The following is an 18,781-nucleotide window of genomic DNA, read 5'->3' as shown; positions in this document are numbered from 1 at the left end:
ATGCATCCTACTATATGCTTTTGTATTATTATTATAATGCATTTCAACTGTAACATATAGATTCGATTTTCTTTGGATGAAATCTTGCATGTTTTACGTTACTGTAAATTGTAACACGATGCAACTGTAGCAATGCTTTTTTATCATTTGAAAGACAAATGCCCAAACCCCCTCCTCTATAACATTACATTATATTAAAAAACATCAGTATTTTGGTGTATAGTGCAACAGGAAAAATCTTCCCAGGCCCAGCCTAAGTGTACATATACAGTAGGACTTGACCCCGTGTCCAGTGCCCTTTGAACGATATTGTATACAGACATGGTAACCAGGAGCTTCCTGGCAACGTAGTGCATAAACACACAGCAGGATAAGCCTGTGCATGACCCTCACATGAGGACAGCAAACGTCCACAAAAAAGCCCTATTATTAGACAGCTCCCCAGTGACAGAAGCATGGAAGCGGCTGTAAAGGCCCCTGTGCTTTCAAGATGCTGCTGAGTGTTCTCTGCTGATGCATTTCCTGAGGAAGAGCGACACAACAACACTGTATCCAAAACACACAGTATAGAGAGTCTCCTCAGTGCAGAGTGTGAGAGCTACGGACGTGCCCTAAAAGCTAGAACTTGTTCAGAAGAAATGTTGTGTGTGTGTGTGTGTTGTATAACCGTTAACACTTGTGGGTTCTTAATGCACAACATATTTTACCACTTTTTTTCCAATTTATACGTTATTTTCTATCAAAATCATGTCTAACATTCATTTAGTTCTGATGCACTGCCATCTGCTATTACTGTATAACTATTCTATAATTACTATGTCTTCACAATGTCGTATAGAAACCCCATTCACTGTGTACTTGCCAGCATGCAAATTTGGATTTAGGGTATTGTGTTCAATAGGTGTGAGGTGGTGTTAAGTTTCGGTTTGAATGTTTTCGCTGGAACTGTGCACACAGTAATCATACACTGCTTTTATTGTGCCATTAAAGCACTTCCAGCTCCAGACACTCGCGTGATGTGACCCCGTCATACATTCGTGTGAAGGGTGTCCTATGTCACTATCTGAAACAGTTGATGTCTGTGTGTGTGGGGGGGGGGGGGAGGCGGTTAAACGAGAGAACACAGAAAGAGGGAAATTAAAAAAAAAATGAGGAAGAGAAAGAGGCGGGAGCGAGGGCTCTCACAGCTGTTGTTCTGCTGTGCTTCCTCTGATAGTGGACTTGGCTGTACTCCCAGTTCTTTAGGTAAACTGTAGAAAACACAATCACCTTGGAAGATTTTTTATTATTATTTTTTTTTATGAGGGCAATGTGCAAGATTGGGCAGCAACACTAAGAAAACATCAGGTGTAATATGGGTTACTCCTTTCTAAAGCCATTTCACCAAAACGCACTTAGCTAATTTGTTAAGCTAACGTAGCTCTATCATTGGTGTGGTTGGTATGGTTTGTAAATTTGTGTTTTTAAAAATTCATATTCTGATAGATGCAATCTACTGCCAGTTCCAGCTTCTCTCATAAATCAGCTCAAGCTTTGTCAGTTAAAGTTCATGATAATAGTCTTGAACTAAATTTCTGCACAAGCCAAACAAGTCACATTCAGTTAAAAAATGTATTTCTTACTTCAGTAAAACTCATTTTACACAATGAATATTTGCAGTCCTAAAATCTGATTGGCTGAGTCGCATTCAAAGCTGTTGTAAAATACATGACATGCACAGCAATGACCACTTCACAACACCACCACTGTACTCAAACAGAGACATTATACCCAGTCAGTTAATTCAGCTCTCCATGAAGAGTGTGATACTGGGACAGAGATGCAGAATAGAGTAAGAGTCGCTTCAGAAAGAGGGCAAAGATTTATGCCATTTTACTCGATTTTGTTTCATGGAATGAGCTAGGCCACATCATATAATTAAACCTTCACCTTCACCTCACTCATGTTACCTAGCAACAGTGCTTACTGTTAATGGACTACATTGTGTGGTAGAAGAATAGTTTGTGTTTTTTTTTTTCTTTTCAGATCAATGAATTGAACATCAATGTATTTTACATTATTTTATATTGATGGCCATATAATGCAATAAAGCAATAAGGCAATATATTACAGTGTTTTTTTTCACAGTGAAAGACGTTTTAGGCACACACAGTGTGTCATGCCAAAAACCTCCTCCCCAGTGATTAAATTACAGTAATGCATGGCCTCTTGTGACTTATTTCTTTAACATCTATTAGCTTCATAATTAAAGCTGTAAAACAATATTGTGCTGTGGTATATTGCACTCATATGGAAATTACTCAAAAGCTGTTCCGTTCAAAACCATGTCTTCTTTCAAATCCGATTCCATAGACATCACTAACATGTTTCCTGGAACATTTTAAGGATGAAGCACTTGCGCTTCTTTATCTTTCTCACATGGACGCATGAGGCCCGTGTTGATCCCCTTAAAGCTGTCACCTGTCAAATGAATGAACATGCTGACACATGGAAAATCATTAGCCTCTTATCACTGGATCAGCTTATGAACCAGACTGTAATTCTTTAATCTGTTCCTTATACACTACCCTTTGCAAAAGTCATGCTGGTGAAGGATGACCAAGAACTTATCTCAGAGTAATACTCCAGGTCCTAAAAAGCTGTAGCCATAGCAATGGCCATAAGACCTCTGTAAATTTCACTGTGTTTTTGGTGACATGTCCATAGACAATTACCCAGACTCTAATAAACTAATAAGCAGAGGGGTGTGTGATGGCCTAGCTATGATTTGCCTTTTGAGACTTTAACCACTTCCTTGAATTTGAAGCCCTGAACACAAGTTACATCATGAAACTAATGCACGCAGTAGGAACATTTTAGGGTTTGCTTGAGATGCAAGCCAGAGCTTGAATGCTTTAAACAAACCCAACCAATGGTGTTTTTTCTTCTTTTTTTAATTTTAAAACAAGGAATTGAATATCTTTTGAGGCAAAGAGTGAACTGCTAATCCATTTCACTCACTGCCATGTCAAGACATAGCTAACAAAATGACTGTTGTTACAGCTTTGTTCTTAAACCTGGCTCTTATTACTGTCCTTTTATATGTAATGTAACACTATTCTAATCAATGGTAAGTGCAATATACAATGAACAGCAATCATCCTTTGCATTTTGGCCTCCACTCACACACTGAGATATTTCTCTTAGAAATTTCTATTCTCTTTCTATTTTAGACTTTAAAAAGGAAACAAAGCATATCTATGATCCTCCAGAAAGATCCTATAACACAAGTAGTGTTTCCATTTCTCATGTTAACAATAAATTAGACCTTATGCATGGAAACTAGTAACAGAGACTAATGTGGTTGTGCTGCGGGCCACTTGAAATACCTAAAAATATGAGAATACTTCTCTTCTGCTGTGTTGTAATACACTGGGAGGAGCTGCACAGCGGTGAATTGGCTCACTGGTGTTTTAAAATAAATGTTAGTTCTGATGAAATGTTCTAAGTATTCGAATGTTCCACTAATCTAACAGCTTCGTCTCAAGAGGAATTGGTACATTTGAATAAGACACCATTCCCAGGATTTGTACAACGTGTACAAAAATACAATTTGTACTTCTTGGATATACAAGTTTATTCATGACACATACCAAGCATTTAAATAAATAAATAAAAAGATGGATAGATAAATAGATAATTAATTCACCCATTAACACTAACCCTAATCCTAACGCTGAGCCTAACAATAAAATAAGTTTGAAATGGTTACAAATAGCAGAAGCTTCTTGCCCCAGTAGAAGGAAACTGACCTTATCACAACAGTCTAGAGCATACTTTCTGTAATTCTTCTTTGAGAACATCACAGACAGTGTGTGTGTGTGTGTGTGTGTGTGTGTGTGTGTGTGTGTATTTCAGATTGGTATCATTATGAAAAAAAAAAAAAAAAACGAAACTATTTTACTAGTAGACCATTCCCAGGATTTGTAAATTGTGTTCAAATGAATATTTGGCAACCCTGCATGAAAAAACAGACTTAAAAATGTTCTTAAATCTAAACATAATCCTAAACCTATCCCTAACCTTCAACCTAAGTGCTTGTGTTTGTGTAATTGTATTGTTTAATGCTATTGTTAACAGAAAAATAATGTAGCTCCAGTGGATGGGGGTGTCTTTAGTAAATGAGCAATAACTATAATGTATTATTATAAAGTGTCCTCAATATACAGATGACAACATTTTAGTAGGTACGATCATTTAGTAGCATATTTATCTCTTAGACATGATACCAGGGTGGTGCTTTTTGGTTTGTGTTTTTAGCAAAAGAGCGCTGCCAGTTGACAGGGGCTTGCTCATTGATCATAAAATATATAAATCATACATTGTGAGCATGCAATTCTTACAGATATCTTTGCTGATCCTTTAACTGTATACGTGCTTATTGTCATTTTAGAACCCAAATGATGAACCCAATTTTCATACAATACATGAAAGCAAAAAGCATCTTGTTGTGTTACGGCTGGCTGTAGATAATTATCAGAACATGCAAGTTCTCAGAATGCCTTTCTTTCCTGGGGTGTGTAGTGTGGAACAGTTCTATGAAACACTGTGGGACTCCAATAAGCATTGTATTCTTAGAGTGTTAAAACAGGAACCCCATACTATATGGAACGTAGCCATACAATATGTACAGAAACAAAGACTTCCTCAATTAGAAATGTCCATGACCTTGTTTTACCCAGAACTAATACCCACCTTGGGTCAAAGAGTGGGCAGCTTCCTTCCACTGTTCTGTATGTCTGACAAGAATCAGACATCAATTGCGTGGGTCTATTCTTTCTTCTCCTAATAGCCCAGCTTAGTGACCCTTCATTTCAGTGACTGTGTCAGTTCATGTTTGAATGAATATCCTGCTAAAAGGTTGGTGCGTTTTTAATAAGGTGACATGTGCATAGCTGCATTTTTATTTAGTTAGCCTTAGATTCATTAACTGGCATCAGTGTTTAATTTGAGCCGGTTCTTGCTCCACGTCTCATATTTATAGCACGTGTTCCAGAAGCTAGTTACATGGATCTGGCACTTTGGAGTTTTCACATAAAAAAATATTATCCCCTATAGCACCTACCCCCCTGATCCAAATCCTTTGTACTCCATGCGCACTTGCATGATCACTCCACACAAGTTTCCTTATTCCGTGATTTACAAATTAAACCTACCATACTTACTATCTGGCTCCGAACTGTGTCGTTGCTTTGTTATTCACATTACAGATCTCGACACCTGACTACAGATGTAGTATTGTTTTTTGTTTTGAGTCTATATCTGAGTGAGATTTTCTGCTTGTTTCAAATAGAATTAGTATCACTTTATTGGCCACTGCGCTTGCACACAGAGGAATTGGTTATCCGTATTTAACCCAATTCGTGCAGTGAAACACACAATTACACATACACTAGTGAACACTAGGTGGCAGTGAGCACACAGCCCCTCAGGAGCAGTTGGGGGCTCTCGGGATCAAATCAGCAACCTTCCGGTTACAAGCCCAGTTCTCTAACCACCGGTTATAATAGATAATAATGTGCTTTTGTTATCACCAGCTATAAATACTGCTACTAAGTGTAAGGGGTTAACTGAAACTGAATTAGAGCAGTGAAGTTGGCCATTTCTTAAAAGAGCGTCTTAAAAGAGAACCACATCTCACCTGAAAAAACCTTTTCTGCCTTGGACAGGCAGAACGTAGCATGTTTCACATTCCACTCCCAAGTCTTTTTGGTCCTTTGGCAGAGATTTAGCTGGACTCTTCTGTTTTCTGTGTACTGGACCTAGCTGCGCTGTTGACTCATTTGCCAAACTCTAAGCATTTGCTGCCATAACTCTTATTGATGCTTCAATATAAGTGACATCTCAGTGGAAAGAATGCTGCCAAACTGGTTAAATGGATTTAGTAATTAGTGTCCATCAATGACAGCAGAGGTACTAGGACATGCATTGTTAGCATGCCATGCTAACTATACCCATGCATGCCTGGAAACAGTGCGTTGAAGCAGAAGGTCAGGCAGGATACACCTCGCTTGTAATTTAGGCACTTTCTGTCTGATTTTTATCTGGTCTGGTGCCAATTGTGATCACAGCATCGAAGAACTTGGCAGAGGAAGCTTTTTCTCTGGGCACAAAAAGCTCACCCATTTTTGCTTTCACTGAAAAAAAAAATCCCATTTCAAATAATAAATCAACATGTGAAAGCAGAGAAGGCGCTTTGGCACAGACCAGAAACGGTGTTTCCAGGACAGGCTGATAGTTTCCTGTAAAGGCACATAGGAAGGTTGCTTAACTATTGCCTTCACTTTCTCACTATCTGTACCCTCATTCTCCCACAGCTGTAGTGAACACAATAAGAGAACTGACTGAGGGGAAGGACACATTTCTAAAATGCATTGCTAATCCTGGCAATAAAGCTTGAGCAAGGGGCATCACACAATCACCCAGTCACACACTCACATCTGTGGGTAATTTCAAACAGCCAATCCACATACCAGCATGTGGTTTTGGATTGTGGGGGAAACCTGAGTACCCAGAGGAAACCAATGCAGACACAACAAGAACACAATAAACTCCAGAAAGACAGTCACCGGCGATGGGATTGACCCCACAACCCCAGGACCATGGAGCTGTGTGACTGCAACACTAGCTGTTGCACCATGGTGCTGCCATATATTTACTTATTTATTTATTTGCTTACTTAGTTACTGGTATGTTTTCTGAAGGGTGGCAACATCATTAAAGAAATGCCTTAAGAAAGGCCTGTGTTGCAGCATCACTATGGAACAGTTACTCAACCGAATCCATCCTCCGAACAAAAGCTGAAGGCGTATTTCTTCTGTCTTCATTCAGTCATGTGACACCTTGAGAAACCTTCCTGAGCCATTCCGCGCACATGGTGAAGGTGTTTTTGTGGCAACAGGGTCGATTTCTGTACGCTATCGGAATCGTTGTGCAAGATAAGGCGGTGGCGCTTATGCAATTCCTCAACTCTGATTAAAATCAGAACATAAAGTTAAAGAGAGCATGTCAGTGCTATTGCTTCATGTTCTGTTTGTACACATAAAAAAGATGGATAAAGTTCGCACAAGCCCCAACCTTGGCAACCAGAGTGCCTTTATTAGGCGAGCCTAAAATAATTGCTAGTCTGGAAGGGCAGACAAATTATCATTGATAGTGTAAGAGCTAAAATACACACCTCTGAAAATCACAGTCCTTTAGAAGCTTGTTGTTCAGTCTCGGGCCTTGCGTGAGAAGGGCATTTTAAGAAACTCCTGTTATTAACCATCTGAAGCCAAGAAACCAAAACACAGAGTTTAGACTTGTTTACGGAAAGGAGGAGTTGTTTGGGAGAGAAAGAATCCATTGCATGCTTACATGCCATTCTCAATTTACAGCAGCCAGTGCACACACAATGACCTGCACAGCAGCGTAAGGTAACGTAAGCCTGAAGGATCCTACTGTTTCAATGGCATGCAGTGGGAATACAAACGGGCGGGCGAGTGCGTGTGTAGGAGCGTGGTCACCCAGGCTGCCAAAGGACAAGCCTGTGGAAAAGCATTATTTGGAGCTCTAAGCTGTAACAAAGGATGAGCTGTGATGGCCGGGTGATTCACTTTTTCCCGTGGGATTCGCATCCAGGGACGTAATGTTCTGGATCATTCAGGCCAAGCCTTTGAGCGGTCAGGACATGTCGGGGTTAATCGCATAGAGCAGGGTGAACATGGCACCAACAAGCTTTAAACTGAGGCAAAGCTTACTTGGTGCAACTGAAAGATTCATTTTGCATGCACCGCTAAATTCTCTCTTCAGTCCACATTTGTGTCCATCTAGAGTTAAAGGGCACTTGAGGGAAAATGAAAGAGAGAAAAAAAAATCTGTTACAAACATACCCACTCACCACCTACAGTCGAGCCACAATTGCTCTGAGTGGGTTTTCCCGTTTAAAGTTTAGGAAAAGCCCATTCAGAGAACAGATCCTGAAGGTGGGAGGACTTTTGGAAAAACTACATGGACACATGAGGGCAGGATGTTTATATACTTTTTTTCCCACCAGAAAATAAACAGAAATGCCAGATAACTAACATTACAGTTAAGATGAAACTCATCTCTGTTTTATTAGTCCTTGCATCAGACTCAGTTATGCAATGCTGCTTTACAAATAATATGCTACTTTACTTGATCATAACAGTGCTAGCTTTAGATCAGCACGTCCCTTTAAGTGAATTAAATAGATGTTAATGAAACCTATGTGAAATTCGCTGGTCAAAATACCACAGAGATCAAACAACACAGCCCCTCTCTTACCCTGTCTAAACAGCCTGATTCAGAAGGGCTGTTTTCAGCACCTGTTGAGAATGAGCATCTGTTTGCACCAAACAGACAGGCACCCTGGAGTGAACTGTAAGAACCAGAAACACTGGTTTTTAGTCGTTTTTGCTTTGATCCCTTTCTTGTTCGTTCTTTTTTGCCATATTTAATGAATAAACATATTTCTTCACACTTGCTGTGTTTGTTTAGCTGCATTTAACACCATCTTTGAGATGTCACATTAACACAGGACCAGTACTGTGTTTGGAGGTGAGATATAGACTTACAAACCCTCAAAAAAGCATCTGAGAGTGTTCTTCAGATATATACTAAATGTATTTTATATGGTTCTATGAAGCACATGTTGGAAATATGCTCCAACATGTTGTGAAAGTGCATTAATACATTGTGAAGCAATGAATTAAAAGGGTGGTTCAACATCGCATTAACTATAATACTTATAATATAGGGCATTATGACATTAGGACTGCGTGAAGGAACATTCCTGTCCTGGAAGTCTTCATCCTATGGCTTAAAAGCTCTTCAAGTCCTCCTCTCCTTTTTCTGCCTCCTGAGACTAACAGCTTGTACTCACCACCATAACCTCCTGCACTTCCATGAGTGCCTCCTGCTGAATACAAGGGGTGGGTCTGTCTTCCAGGCAGATGGCAAAGCCACCCAGAAATCCTCTCCAGCTCCTTGGAATTCACCTTCCTATCTCTGAGTCTAGTCTTTTAAAGCTCTGATTGTTTAAACCACTATCACGTTTTATTTCAATCATGGGAATTGTCTCAACTGAATGATTTGTCTTTGCCCTCCAATAACATTTGGTTATATTTTTAGCCTTTATCAGTGTTGGCGTCTAGGTCATTCTGAACAGAGCCTGATTGCGTGACTCATCCCAGGCTTGCAGACTGCAGAAGTGTGAGATGGCGCTGATGGAGGTTTACTGCTGCTGACAGGCCCTCACATTATCTCAATTGAGGCCATTACCTGAGGCTGAGCAGATAAGATTAATGTGAGCCAGCACCTCACCAGAGCACAGCACTCAGCAACATTGTCCACCATCTCTTATGCAACCCACTTGGTTGGCAAGCGTTCCGAATGCTGTCTTGGATGCAAACAGTGTAGACAAACATGAGAGGAAAAATGTGGCAATAAATAGGTGGCACCAGAAAGAGTGAGTGTGTGCATAGTTCTTTATTATTTCATTAAAACCCCATCTGTCTGACTAATGAATCCCGTTCTGTCAGAGCTTTCATTTACAAAACTGATTTATATTAAAAGTGAAGGCGAAAAACTCGTATGCTGACCACATTTTTTTCCTAATGGTTGGGCAGGGCAGGGTTTTGGCCTTTTTAGGACATTGTGCCAGGTCTGAAAGCATAGGTGAGCTATTTCAGTCCACAGCTATGGCTGCTGCCAGGGGCCAGCAAGGTTATGGGGGAGAAAAATAAAATAAATAAATAATAATTGGAAAAAATGCCTTTGATAAAGCTAAACTCCCTCATATCCACAAATCTTGAGCTGAGCTCATGACCTCATGACAATTGTAGTCCCATGGTTTACAAACTGATTTTGAAACTGCTGTGAGTGTGAAATTTCTAGACCAGTGATGTGTTTGAAATGGTTCCCTATTCACTATTCCCTATTACTTACTATATAAGTGCACTATTAAAGGGAAATGAATTCAGGAGATAGTGAACGATTTTGGACACTAATTCATGCAGGTTTTTACCAAACAACGCAGTGGTTTATTGGTATCCTCTATCCGCTAGTGTCAGGTAGTGTACATGGGTTGTGCACTACATTTTGCAGTGCATTGTGGGATTGTCCGCTTTGTTTCTGGACACTACTACAAAATGGCGGAACCCTCAAATAGTGCACTATATAGTGAATAGTTTCAGACACCGTGCTATCCAATATTTAATGAAGAAAAAAAGAGTGCATAGTGAGGAAATGAAGAAGAGTTCATCATGCTAATATTAATAGATATCCATACAAAATGTACAAATATAATTCTTTTAGTACATTTTCACCTTCATACACATCTGTGTAAACTTTTATGTTAATATCTGGCAACCCACTGTGAAAACTATGTCTTAAAATGTAAAAGGCAAAATTTATGATTGTGGGGAAACGCAATTCTCTCATTTGTTTATATTCGGAAGCCCCTCGTCTTTAAATGTGAAATCATAGGATTGTTTAATGCTATTGCTAACAGAAAATTTTGCTGCTTTCGTTGGTTATCTTCAAGTACACAGACTTTGGGTGTATTTACGGAAACAGATTCCTCATGAGTGGATTTCTTCTGTTCTTGATGATAATACTGTATCCAATATTACATGTGAGGTGATGCATGTGATTTGAATTGTGAACATATTGTAACAATACAAACATTTTATTATATTTTCCTTTGATTTCCTTTGTATTTTTTATATTGACAAAAGAGAATGATAATGATAAAGAATGATAGAATTAATTTCTCCCAAACCAACTAGTTAACATTTCAAACGCACAGAGAACACATTACATGCAACGCAACACAACTTACAATAGCAAGTTGTCCCCAGACACAATCCTTATTTCGAGATCATGTCTGCCCCTCAAGACTGGCACAAATACAGAGTTAGCACAGAGGTATGACAAAAGAAGATTACACAGACTGACTCTGCTGCCCAGTTCTTCTCACTGCATTGTCTTACACCCCTAATTACACTAGCCATGGAATAAGATTAGGGATTCCTACAAGTATGGGATCAAATGGCAATCCCTTGAGCATGATCAGGCTTCTACTGTTCCTCTGATAAATATCACTGAAGCCATCCAAGAGGGAGTCTCTCTTTAATCATGGCAGAAAGCCATAACCCCAGTGTGTTTCACAAGCTACCAGTGCTATTTATGCTGGCCAGCTTTGCTCTGACCTCTACACTAATCCTACAGCTTTGGATGAGCTTCAAGGGTCTGTTTTGTTCCTCACCCAACAACATAACATTTTTTCTCTCAGAGAACATTTTGTGCCGTGCCGCACAATGCCATTCTGGCCCTTTGGAGACATTTGCTCACAGAAGGCCTGAAGCAGCATGTTTTAGATGTCTGACATTGTATGATTCATAGGTGCTTCATACGCTGAATTAAGCTGCTAGTCGGAGTCAAAGTCTACACTTCACCAAAGGCTGGCTCTACCAGTGCATCCGTGTTAAACTTGATTCTGTATTCAGTCTGCATTCAGTCAGGTGTTTGGGTGTTGCTGTGAATTCCATTGCTGGGTGTGCCCTGCAGACAGTGGCTTTTAGAGCCTGGAGCTCTGCCTCTGTGAACAGGAGCACCTTATACCAGGGCAACAAAAGCCTCAGCTGGCCCCCTGCCCCTGGCTCCCGGTCAGCCAGCCACTGACCCAGGCCTAACAATGCTGCTATTCAGCCACTCAATTAAAACGATATCATACACCTCTGTTCATGATTGTCTGATTGTGACAGCTAAACCAAGGCTGTTTCCTATTCAGACCCTCTGACCTCCTAGCACATTATGAGCAAGATATTATTTTCCCACTGAGCTGAATCACGTTTTCAATTATGGAAGAAAATAACTTCTATTCTGTGGTCACTGTTAGATGAAGCAAATTAAATGAATCAATTCAAACCTCCTACAGTCTTAGCATGCCCCTACCTGACGCCAAGGGTGTAGACCTGGACCTTTAAACTGTACCTACAAACGCTTGATGTAACTAATCCTCTCCACTAAGATTAAGTCAAATTAGGTGTGAAATTTGTGGCTTGGAGAAACGTTTGCAAAATATGTAGACCCTCAAAACATTATGAAAAAATGTATTATTAGTATTACCAATCTACAAGTTGGCTGAATGAACCCAGCCACCTCAAATGCTAGATTTATGGACTGTAGCTTTTGCACAACTCCCTTCATGTGAATTTGCTCCTTTTTCCGGAATTCCTACAAAATCTTTCTGAGATCATAGTGGATATTCCCAAGTTATGAAAAGCTTGCCTCAGGCTATTAAATCTCCTCTGAGTTTAAATCACCCTGAGTCAGGGCTTCTGTTCGTGCTGTGCCTCTGACCCACTTGACTTTTTAGAGTCTTGAGCAGACCACCGTACTTGTATTGACACAGATGGGAGCAGCCTCCATGGGTTGTGGAAAAAAAACAGCATTCAGCTGATCTCCTTCCAAAAGGTGGCCACGTCATTTGAGGAGGAAAGAAAAAAAAAAAAAAAAAAAAAAAAACCCACAACGAGTCTGAGGTAGGAGGGAGTTTATCCTCAAAAGATCCAGGGCTTGGTCTCCTCAAAGCCCCTGATTTCCTCCACCCTATCCTGCAGAATCAGGCTTGCTTTTCTCAAAACAGCTTTCAAAGGGAAGTTCCTCAGCCAAAACCTCAACTGCCTTCCATGACCCCAGAAGCATTTATGTAACCAGTCTGGCCTGTGTTCCTTTCAAGAAATACCCCGCTGACTCCAGAAGAATCCATAAAAATATGTCTCATCCTTTAGTAATTTCTGCCTTTCAAATGAGTGATTCTACCACCTCTGTTGTCATAAACACATCTTTAATAATAAGAGTGGTTTTCTCTCTTAGATAACTGTGAAAGTCAACACGGGCCGTTGCAAAATTCCATGATCTGAGCCTTGGTACTGAGAGTTGCGAGAAGAAAACAAAGAGGAGTCTCATGTGGCAGACATTAGCCTTTTACACTCTCATCTACAGCGTTCCCACTCCTCTTTCCACGTGTGATGTATGGGAGGTCTTTTATTACCACACACCACTCCCTTACACACTGGAGACAAAGTGTAGGTCCCTGAGAGTGCCACCGTGCTGCTGTTGTTCTTGCTTTGTTTGTGTTGTAGACACGACTAAGTGCGTGTTGTTTTTGTTCAGCTTGCGCTCTAGACACGACAGTCTGAGCCATTTATCTTTGCGTGCCACTGCCGTGTGTTACATTTCTCAGCTGCCGCTGCTTAACATTTGCTTCTGCTGTCTTTGCTAAACTGCTTCAATAGGCCTTGCATATTTCAACCAAGAGTGACGCTGTGAAAATAACAGCCAAGTTCACACTTGAGACACAGGCTGGAGAACGAAATGTTCTGCCCTGCCGCTGGGCCTGGCCGGGGTTTGTCAGGCAAATCATATAGTGAGAGTGTGCCGGCAAAGCTAAAGGCCAACTTTTTTAAACAGTTCAAAGCCGCATGTTATAATCTCAAGCTGACTTCAGTTCACAAAGGTGGCAACACTGATTTCTGGGCACTGCTATCTGTTCACTGTTGGACAGAGCTGATAAATACAGCTTATTAGACTCTTGAATGTGCTGGTTATATCAGCAATTGCCATTTCAGGGAGATTATGTGTGCTAATGTGGGCTCAGATTAATGCTCACCTACAACAACATGGGCCAGTGTGACAGATCCACATGCATCGGTTTTCCTCTTTAATCCTGTCCTGCATATGGTCATGCACATTTAAAGTCAACATCTGCACCCTGAGCTAATCCTCAAAAAGGCTATGGGATCATGAAGGCAACACAAAAGATGCATTTTGTTCTCGCACAGCATTGAAAGTGCAATGGGAGGGCCGTGCATGTCTGATCAAACTCTCCACAGATTTCAACACATTATATAAACACAAAAAACTCTTCCTGGTTTTTGTTTTGTTTTATAGGAAAAAAAAGGGTCATTGGGTTCCTGTGTGCACAGCCCAGAAGAAAGAGGTGCTCCTGCCAAAAGCCCAGATCCTCCCTGTCCTAAACTCTATTAAAGGCAAAACACATTCATCTCAGCCATATCAATTACAAAATATTCATAATAAATTAAGGAGTACTCGCCTGGAAAAATAAATAATATAATAAAAAGCCAAAAAAAGACCTATTACAGCAGTCAAGAGGCGAGATTTCTGCTATAGAGTGAATGACATGAAAAAAAAATATGAAATATTATGTAAGGAGGCTGAAAAGGAAAAAACATATCATGAGAATATCCATGTTTGAAATGTGCTGAACTGTGGGAGCGCCAGCACAATCGGCTTTCCGGTTATGGAGAGGCGAACAGGGCTGGGGTATTTATTAACCTGTCTGATAGTTTTTCTAGGAAAGACTACTGGAGCATGGTGAGAAACACAAAGATTTTGATTGTGTAGCGAGACTGTGAAATCTGTTCATGATCTTAAACTTTATTGTTTTGGTTACAAACCCACTCTTGCTGTTCATACTGTCAATGCCCCACTCATAAAACACAAATCGATTTAACCTTGACCGTGAACTTTCACTGCCACGTATAACAGGCCATCGTGATAAGGTAGATTAAGTTATTGACTGTACCACTAAATGATAATCCTTGTGTGTGTGTGTGTGTGTGTGGGGGTGTGTGTATACAGAGTCTAAGATGAGCAGTGTACTTGGAGCCTTTTATTTATTAATCTACTTAAAGCCATAGAAAAATAAAAAAAAACTTTTTACTGAAGGAGTTACTAATTGCTTGATAAGCTGGGGTTTATTATGAGGGGGTTATTTTGTATGTAGTTATGTAGTTGCCTGTGCACACCAGCAAGTGTACAAATGTTAGCAATGGTACCACTGCTGAATTAGCAAAGAACGATACATCATTCAACCTATATCCAGTGACCAGTTTCCAAGTTAATCTTAAACATCATTTTGTGACTGAGAACGATATCATGTTTGCTTTAAGTATCAAAGTATATATATATATATATATTCATTCATTATCTGTAACCACTTATCCAATTCAGGGTCGCGGTGGGTCCAGAGCCTACCTGGAATCATTGGGCACAAGGCTGGAATACACCCTGGAGGGGGCGCCAGTCCTTCACAGGGCAACGCAGACATACACACACACATTCACACCTACGGACACTTTTTACGTCACCAATCCACCTACCAATTTGTGTTTTTGGACTGTGGGAGGAAACCGGAGCAACCGGAGGAAACCCACGCGGACACAGAGAGAACACACCAACTCCTCACAGAGAGTCACCCGGAGCGGGAATTAAACCCACAACCTCCAGGTCCCTGGAGCTGTGTGACTGCGACACCTACCTGCGACACCTCAATATATATAATATTTTTTTTATTTTATTATTTATTTTTTTTATGGTGTCGAAAGCCTGACTTTGCAGATTCACTGTAAATGCCTGATTAGTTATCAGTCCCTGATTTGGCAGCAGTTTAGGATAATAATTAAGTGAACAAAGGTGTGCAGTGACGTCAACGTCATATCAGCATAGAGCCTGAGAGAAATAAATAATATGCCGTTTATGATTTTATGACCTGTCACTGACCTCTAGTCAGAAAGAGCAGTAAATATTTTAAGGCGGACGTGAAATATCACATTTCCAGACATATACAGATTTCAAAGAGTACTGTGTAATGAGGGCACCTTTATCATCATTATCTTCCTGCTGGTATCTTCTACACTGGGTCTTCAGTTAGATTAAGATGCACACATTGTAGACACATACAATTATATGAACATGTGAATTGAAAGAAGATGCTCTGGGGCACCTGCAAATGAACTATTTTTGTCACCATGTCCAATGCTAACCATTCTGCTGGACTGTAAATCCCATTTAATATTTACACTTACAGATTGACAACCATGGATTGTCCTAATGTATTAGGACCTTTAATAAAAATCATCCACTGAAAGTTTCCAAGCCTGTCTAGTACCATCACCTTTAAGACTCTACTCCTCACCTAGTTTCAGCTGACTAATTTCCCTCATGAGGAGCCGCCCCGAAAGACAACATGTCAGAGAGTATCAGATTTAACAAGCTGTCCTTTTGTCAACAGGAGTTGGGTTTCTGCATTTGAGAGCATGGAAAAAAAATGGGCCTAGAGTTTGATCCTGAATTGCAAACAGGTGCCAGATCCTGGCGGGCAACCGCGTGTAATCTGTTGTTGACAATTTAATCTGTTACAACACGTCAGCGTGCACTCATCCTCTGCCAGCTGACTTCATGTATACAGTCCATTATGCAGTCAATTATTAGCAGTAAGTATATGAGGTTCTGAAAGTGGTTTTTAAACAGCACAGAATTTTCAGTTTTCCAGTGAAATGTTTTTTTTTCTCTTTTCTACACTACCTGAAGCACACCCTTGCTTTCTGAGCATTAGTTTGTGTTCCAAGTATTAACTGTGGCGCATAACACACATCCCGTCAGGAAATAAGAGGTAATTAAACTCGCCCCAGGAATTCTGCCCCATGGACTACATGACCCATTTTTTCCTGAGGTCTTGAGGTGAATTGGTCAGATGTGTGTGTCTGCATTTGCAAGTGTTACCAAGCATTCAGATTCGTTTAATTGACTTCAGATACATGCACCATTTTCACAGCTCTTACACACTTCAACTTCACTCTTTTGTATTTCATTTTGTTTATTAATGTAACGTATAGATTTGCTGGATGCAATGCGTTGCTATTCTGTGCAACCAGTTACATATCTTACACATTCCATGCAGACGAATGAATGAACGAATGAGCCTATACAGAGCAATGCCATTCCAAGACATTTTAAGTTGCCCATCCATTGCAAATAGAGAATAGCTTTGGTTCACTCTGAGATGGAGATCAATGGACAGGTGAACATGGGTTTGAGATGACAGTGACAAAATGCAGCACTTTCTTCTACATACTGCTATCCGCAACATCAACTTCTCTCCACTTCCCCTGGTGTGTACGGCAGTCCTCAAAGCTCTATTATGCTCTTAAACGAACCAAAACAAAGTAAATCACTTGAAGCATTCCACTTATGGATTTAGAAGTCTGTGCTTTGAGTTGCTGAGCAGGCCTAATTAATGAATTTCTGTATTAGTGCGTACTTACCGTCCTTTTGATTTGAGATTATGGAATTACATGAAAGAAAAGTTTGTTCCAATAACGAGATTACCAGAATAACACCAGACCCCTTCAATTCTACAGATCTCTTGGCGGAACCACATTACCATTCAGATTGTTTCATAACACTGAATTCATTAGATATCAAGCCCAGTTATCATCTATTAAACTGAGTAATAAGCCTAGAGTTTACAGAGTTTAAAAAGCCATGGGGTCAATGGGAGTTGCGCAAAGTGGAACATCTGCATACCTGTGGAAGTAGAGGAGGATGGACAGCATGGTCTGGTCAATGTTGCTGTTGCAGATGCCTTCATTGAGCAGGTAACAAGGATCCCGCACCACCGACTCCAGCGAGTCCTGCCTCATGATGTTGTTGAGCTTGTCCGTGTTGAGGTTGTGGTGGAAGAGCAGCTGCTGGCGAAGCTGCCTGAAGTGGTTCACAGAGGTGGGGCTGCCCAGGCTGCTGTGGCTCTGACTTTCGGCATCAGGATCGCAGCTGCTGGCTAGGTCCAGGCAGCAGCTGCAGCAGTCCAGGCCAATGGGCGAGCGGCACTCCTCGTCCGACATTGGGACGTCCTGCGCAGGTAGAGCTCCTCAAGTGCGAAACACACACACACTGTAGCCACGCACACACAATAGCCACCCTTCCAGATGAGCCTTCCAAGTAATTGTTCAGCGTCTAGATCGTCTGCTTTGCAGGTGCTCTTGAGTCCCAGGTGTGGAGGTGAAAGCTGTGTGTAAGTGTTTAAGTGTAGCTATGTGTATCCTCCCTGAGTGTGACAGCATGTGTGTGTGTGCTGCGTGAGTGTGAGCCACGCTGTTTTTTTTTTTTTTTTTTTGTGCGCGGGGGGCAGGCGATTCGCAGCAACACGCCTGAAAGCAAAACCAGAAGCTGCTTAGCTTTTTCCCTCCCTCCTCCTTCTGCTTCCTCCTCCTCCTCCTCTCCTTGCCCTGCACTTTTCCCTGCCCCTGTGCGTGAGAGAGAGAGAGAGCGAGAGACACAGGGTGACAGAGAGAGAGAGGGAGGGTGGCGAGGGTGGGGAAACCCCTGTGATTGGTAAGAGATTTTGCTCAGCACACAAACACAGCCCCTCCCCTCTGTGCTAACCCACACAGAGACACACGCACACATTCTTTCTCGCTCCCTGTCTTTGCACTGAGCTACACATCACAGTCTGGGGAGGAATCTAGACAGGCAAAAGCATGATTGTCTGCATGTGACAGAGAAGAAAACACAGAGACAGAGAGATTTATTTGTGTGTGTGTGTGTGTGTGTATGTGTATGTGTGTGTGTGTGTGTCGGTGTACATGCATGTGCCTATAATACAATAAATATAATGAAGTTAATATAATGAATATAATATCAGTATAATTGAGGAAATTGAGGAAGCTGGAAACAGACAGAAAAGAAAAGAAAAAAGGCTCAAACAAAGCAGCTGCTGGTGACCTCAACGTTACTGAATATGTTTGGGATGACTTTAAAGGTGAGAAATGGATGGAAAATGCAACCAATGTCTAAGACTGAACTTTAAAAGTGTGGAACGTATCCCTGCAGTTTTCTTCAATGAGTTGAAAACGTGTGAATGGAATGAGGC

The 18,781-nt window shown here is 40.9% G+C and overlaps 1 protein-coding gene across 1 annotated transcript in view; it reads right to left on the bottom strand.

The window, feature by feature from the left end:
* The window catches only part of tsc22d3 (TSC22 domain family, member 3), a 42,472-nt gene extending 24,474 nt beyond the window's left edge, over positions 1–17,998 (bottom strand). Inside the window, exon 1 of the mRNA XM_066648816.1 lies at positions 17,437–17,998. Within this exon, the coding sequence (XP_066504913.1) occupies positions 17,437–17,753 (317 nt within the window). The 5' untranslated portion in view covers positions 17,754–17,998. The remainder of the gene's footprint in view (positions 1–17,436) is intronic.
* Positions 17,999–18,781: the final 783 nt, after the last annotated feature.

This window comes from Hoplias malabaricus, chromosome 17 (genome assembly GCF_029633855.1).
Source record: "Hoplias malabaricus isolate fHopMal1 chromosome 17, fHopMal1.hap1, whole genome shotgun sequence".
Lineage (NCBI taxonomy): Eukaryota > Metazoa > Chordata > Actinopteri > Characiformes > Erythrinidae > Hoplias > Hoplias malabaricus.
The sequence above is the reverse complement of the archived record's forward strand: the minus strand, read 5'-3'. Positions and strand labels throughout refer to the sequence as shown.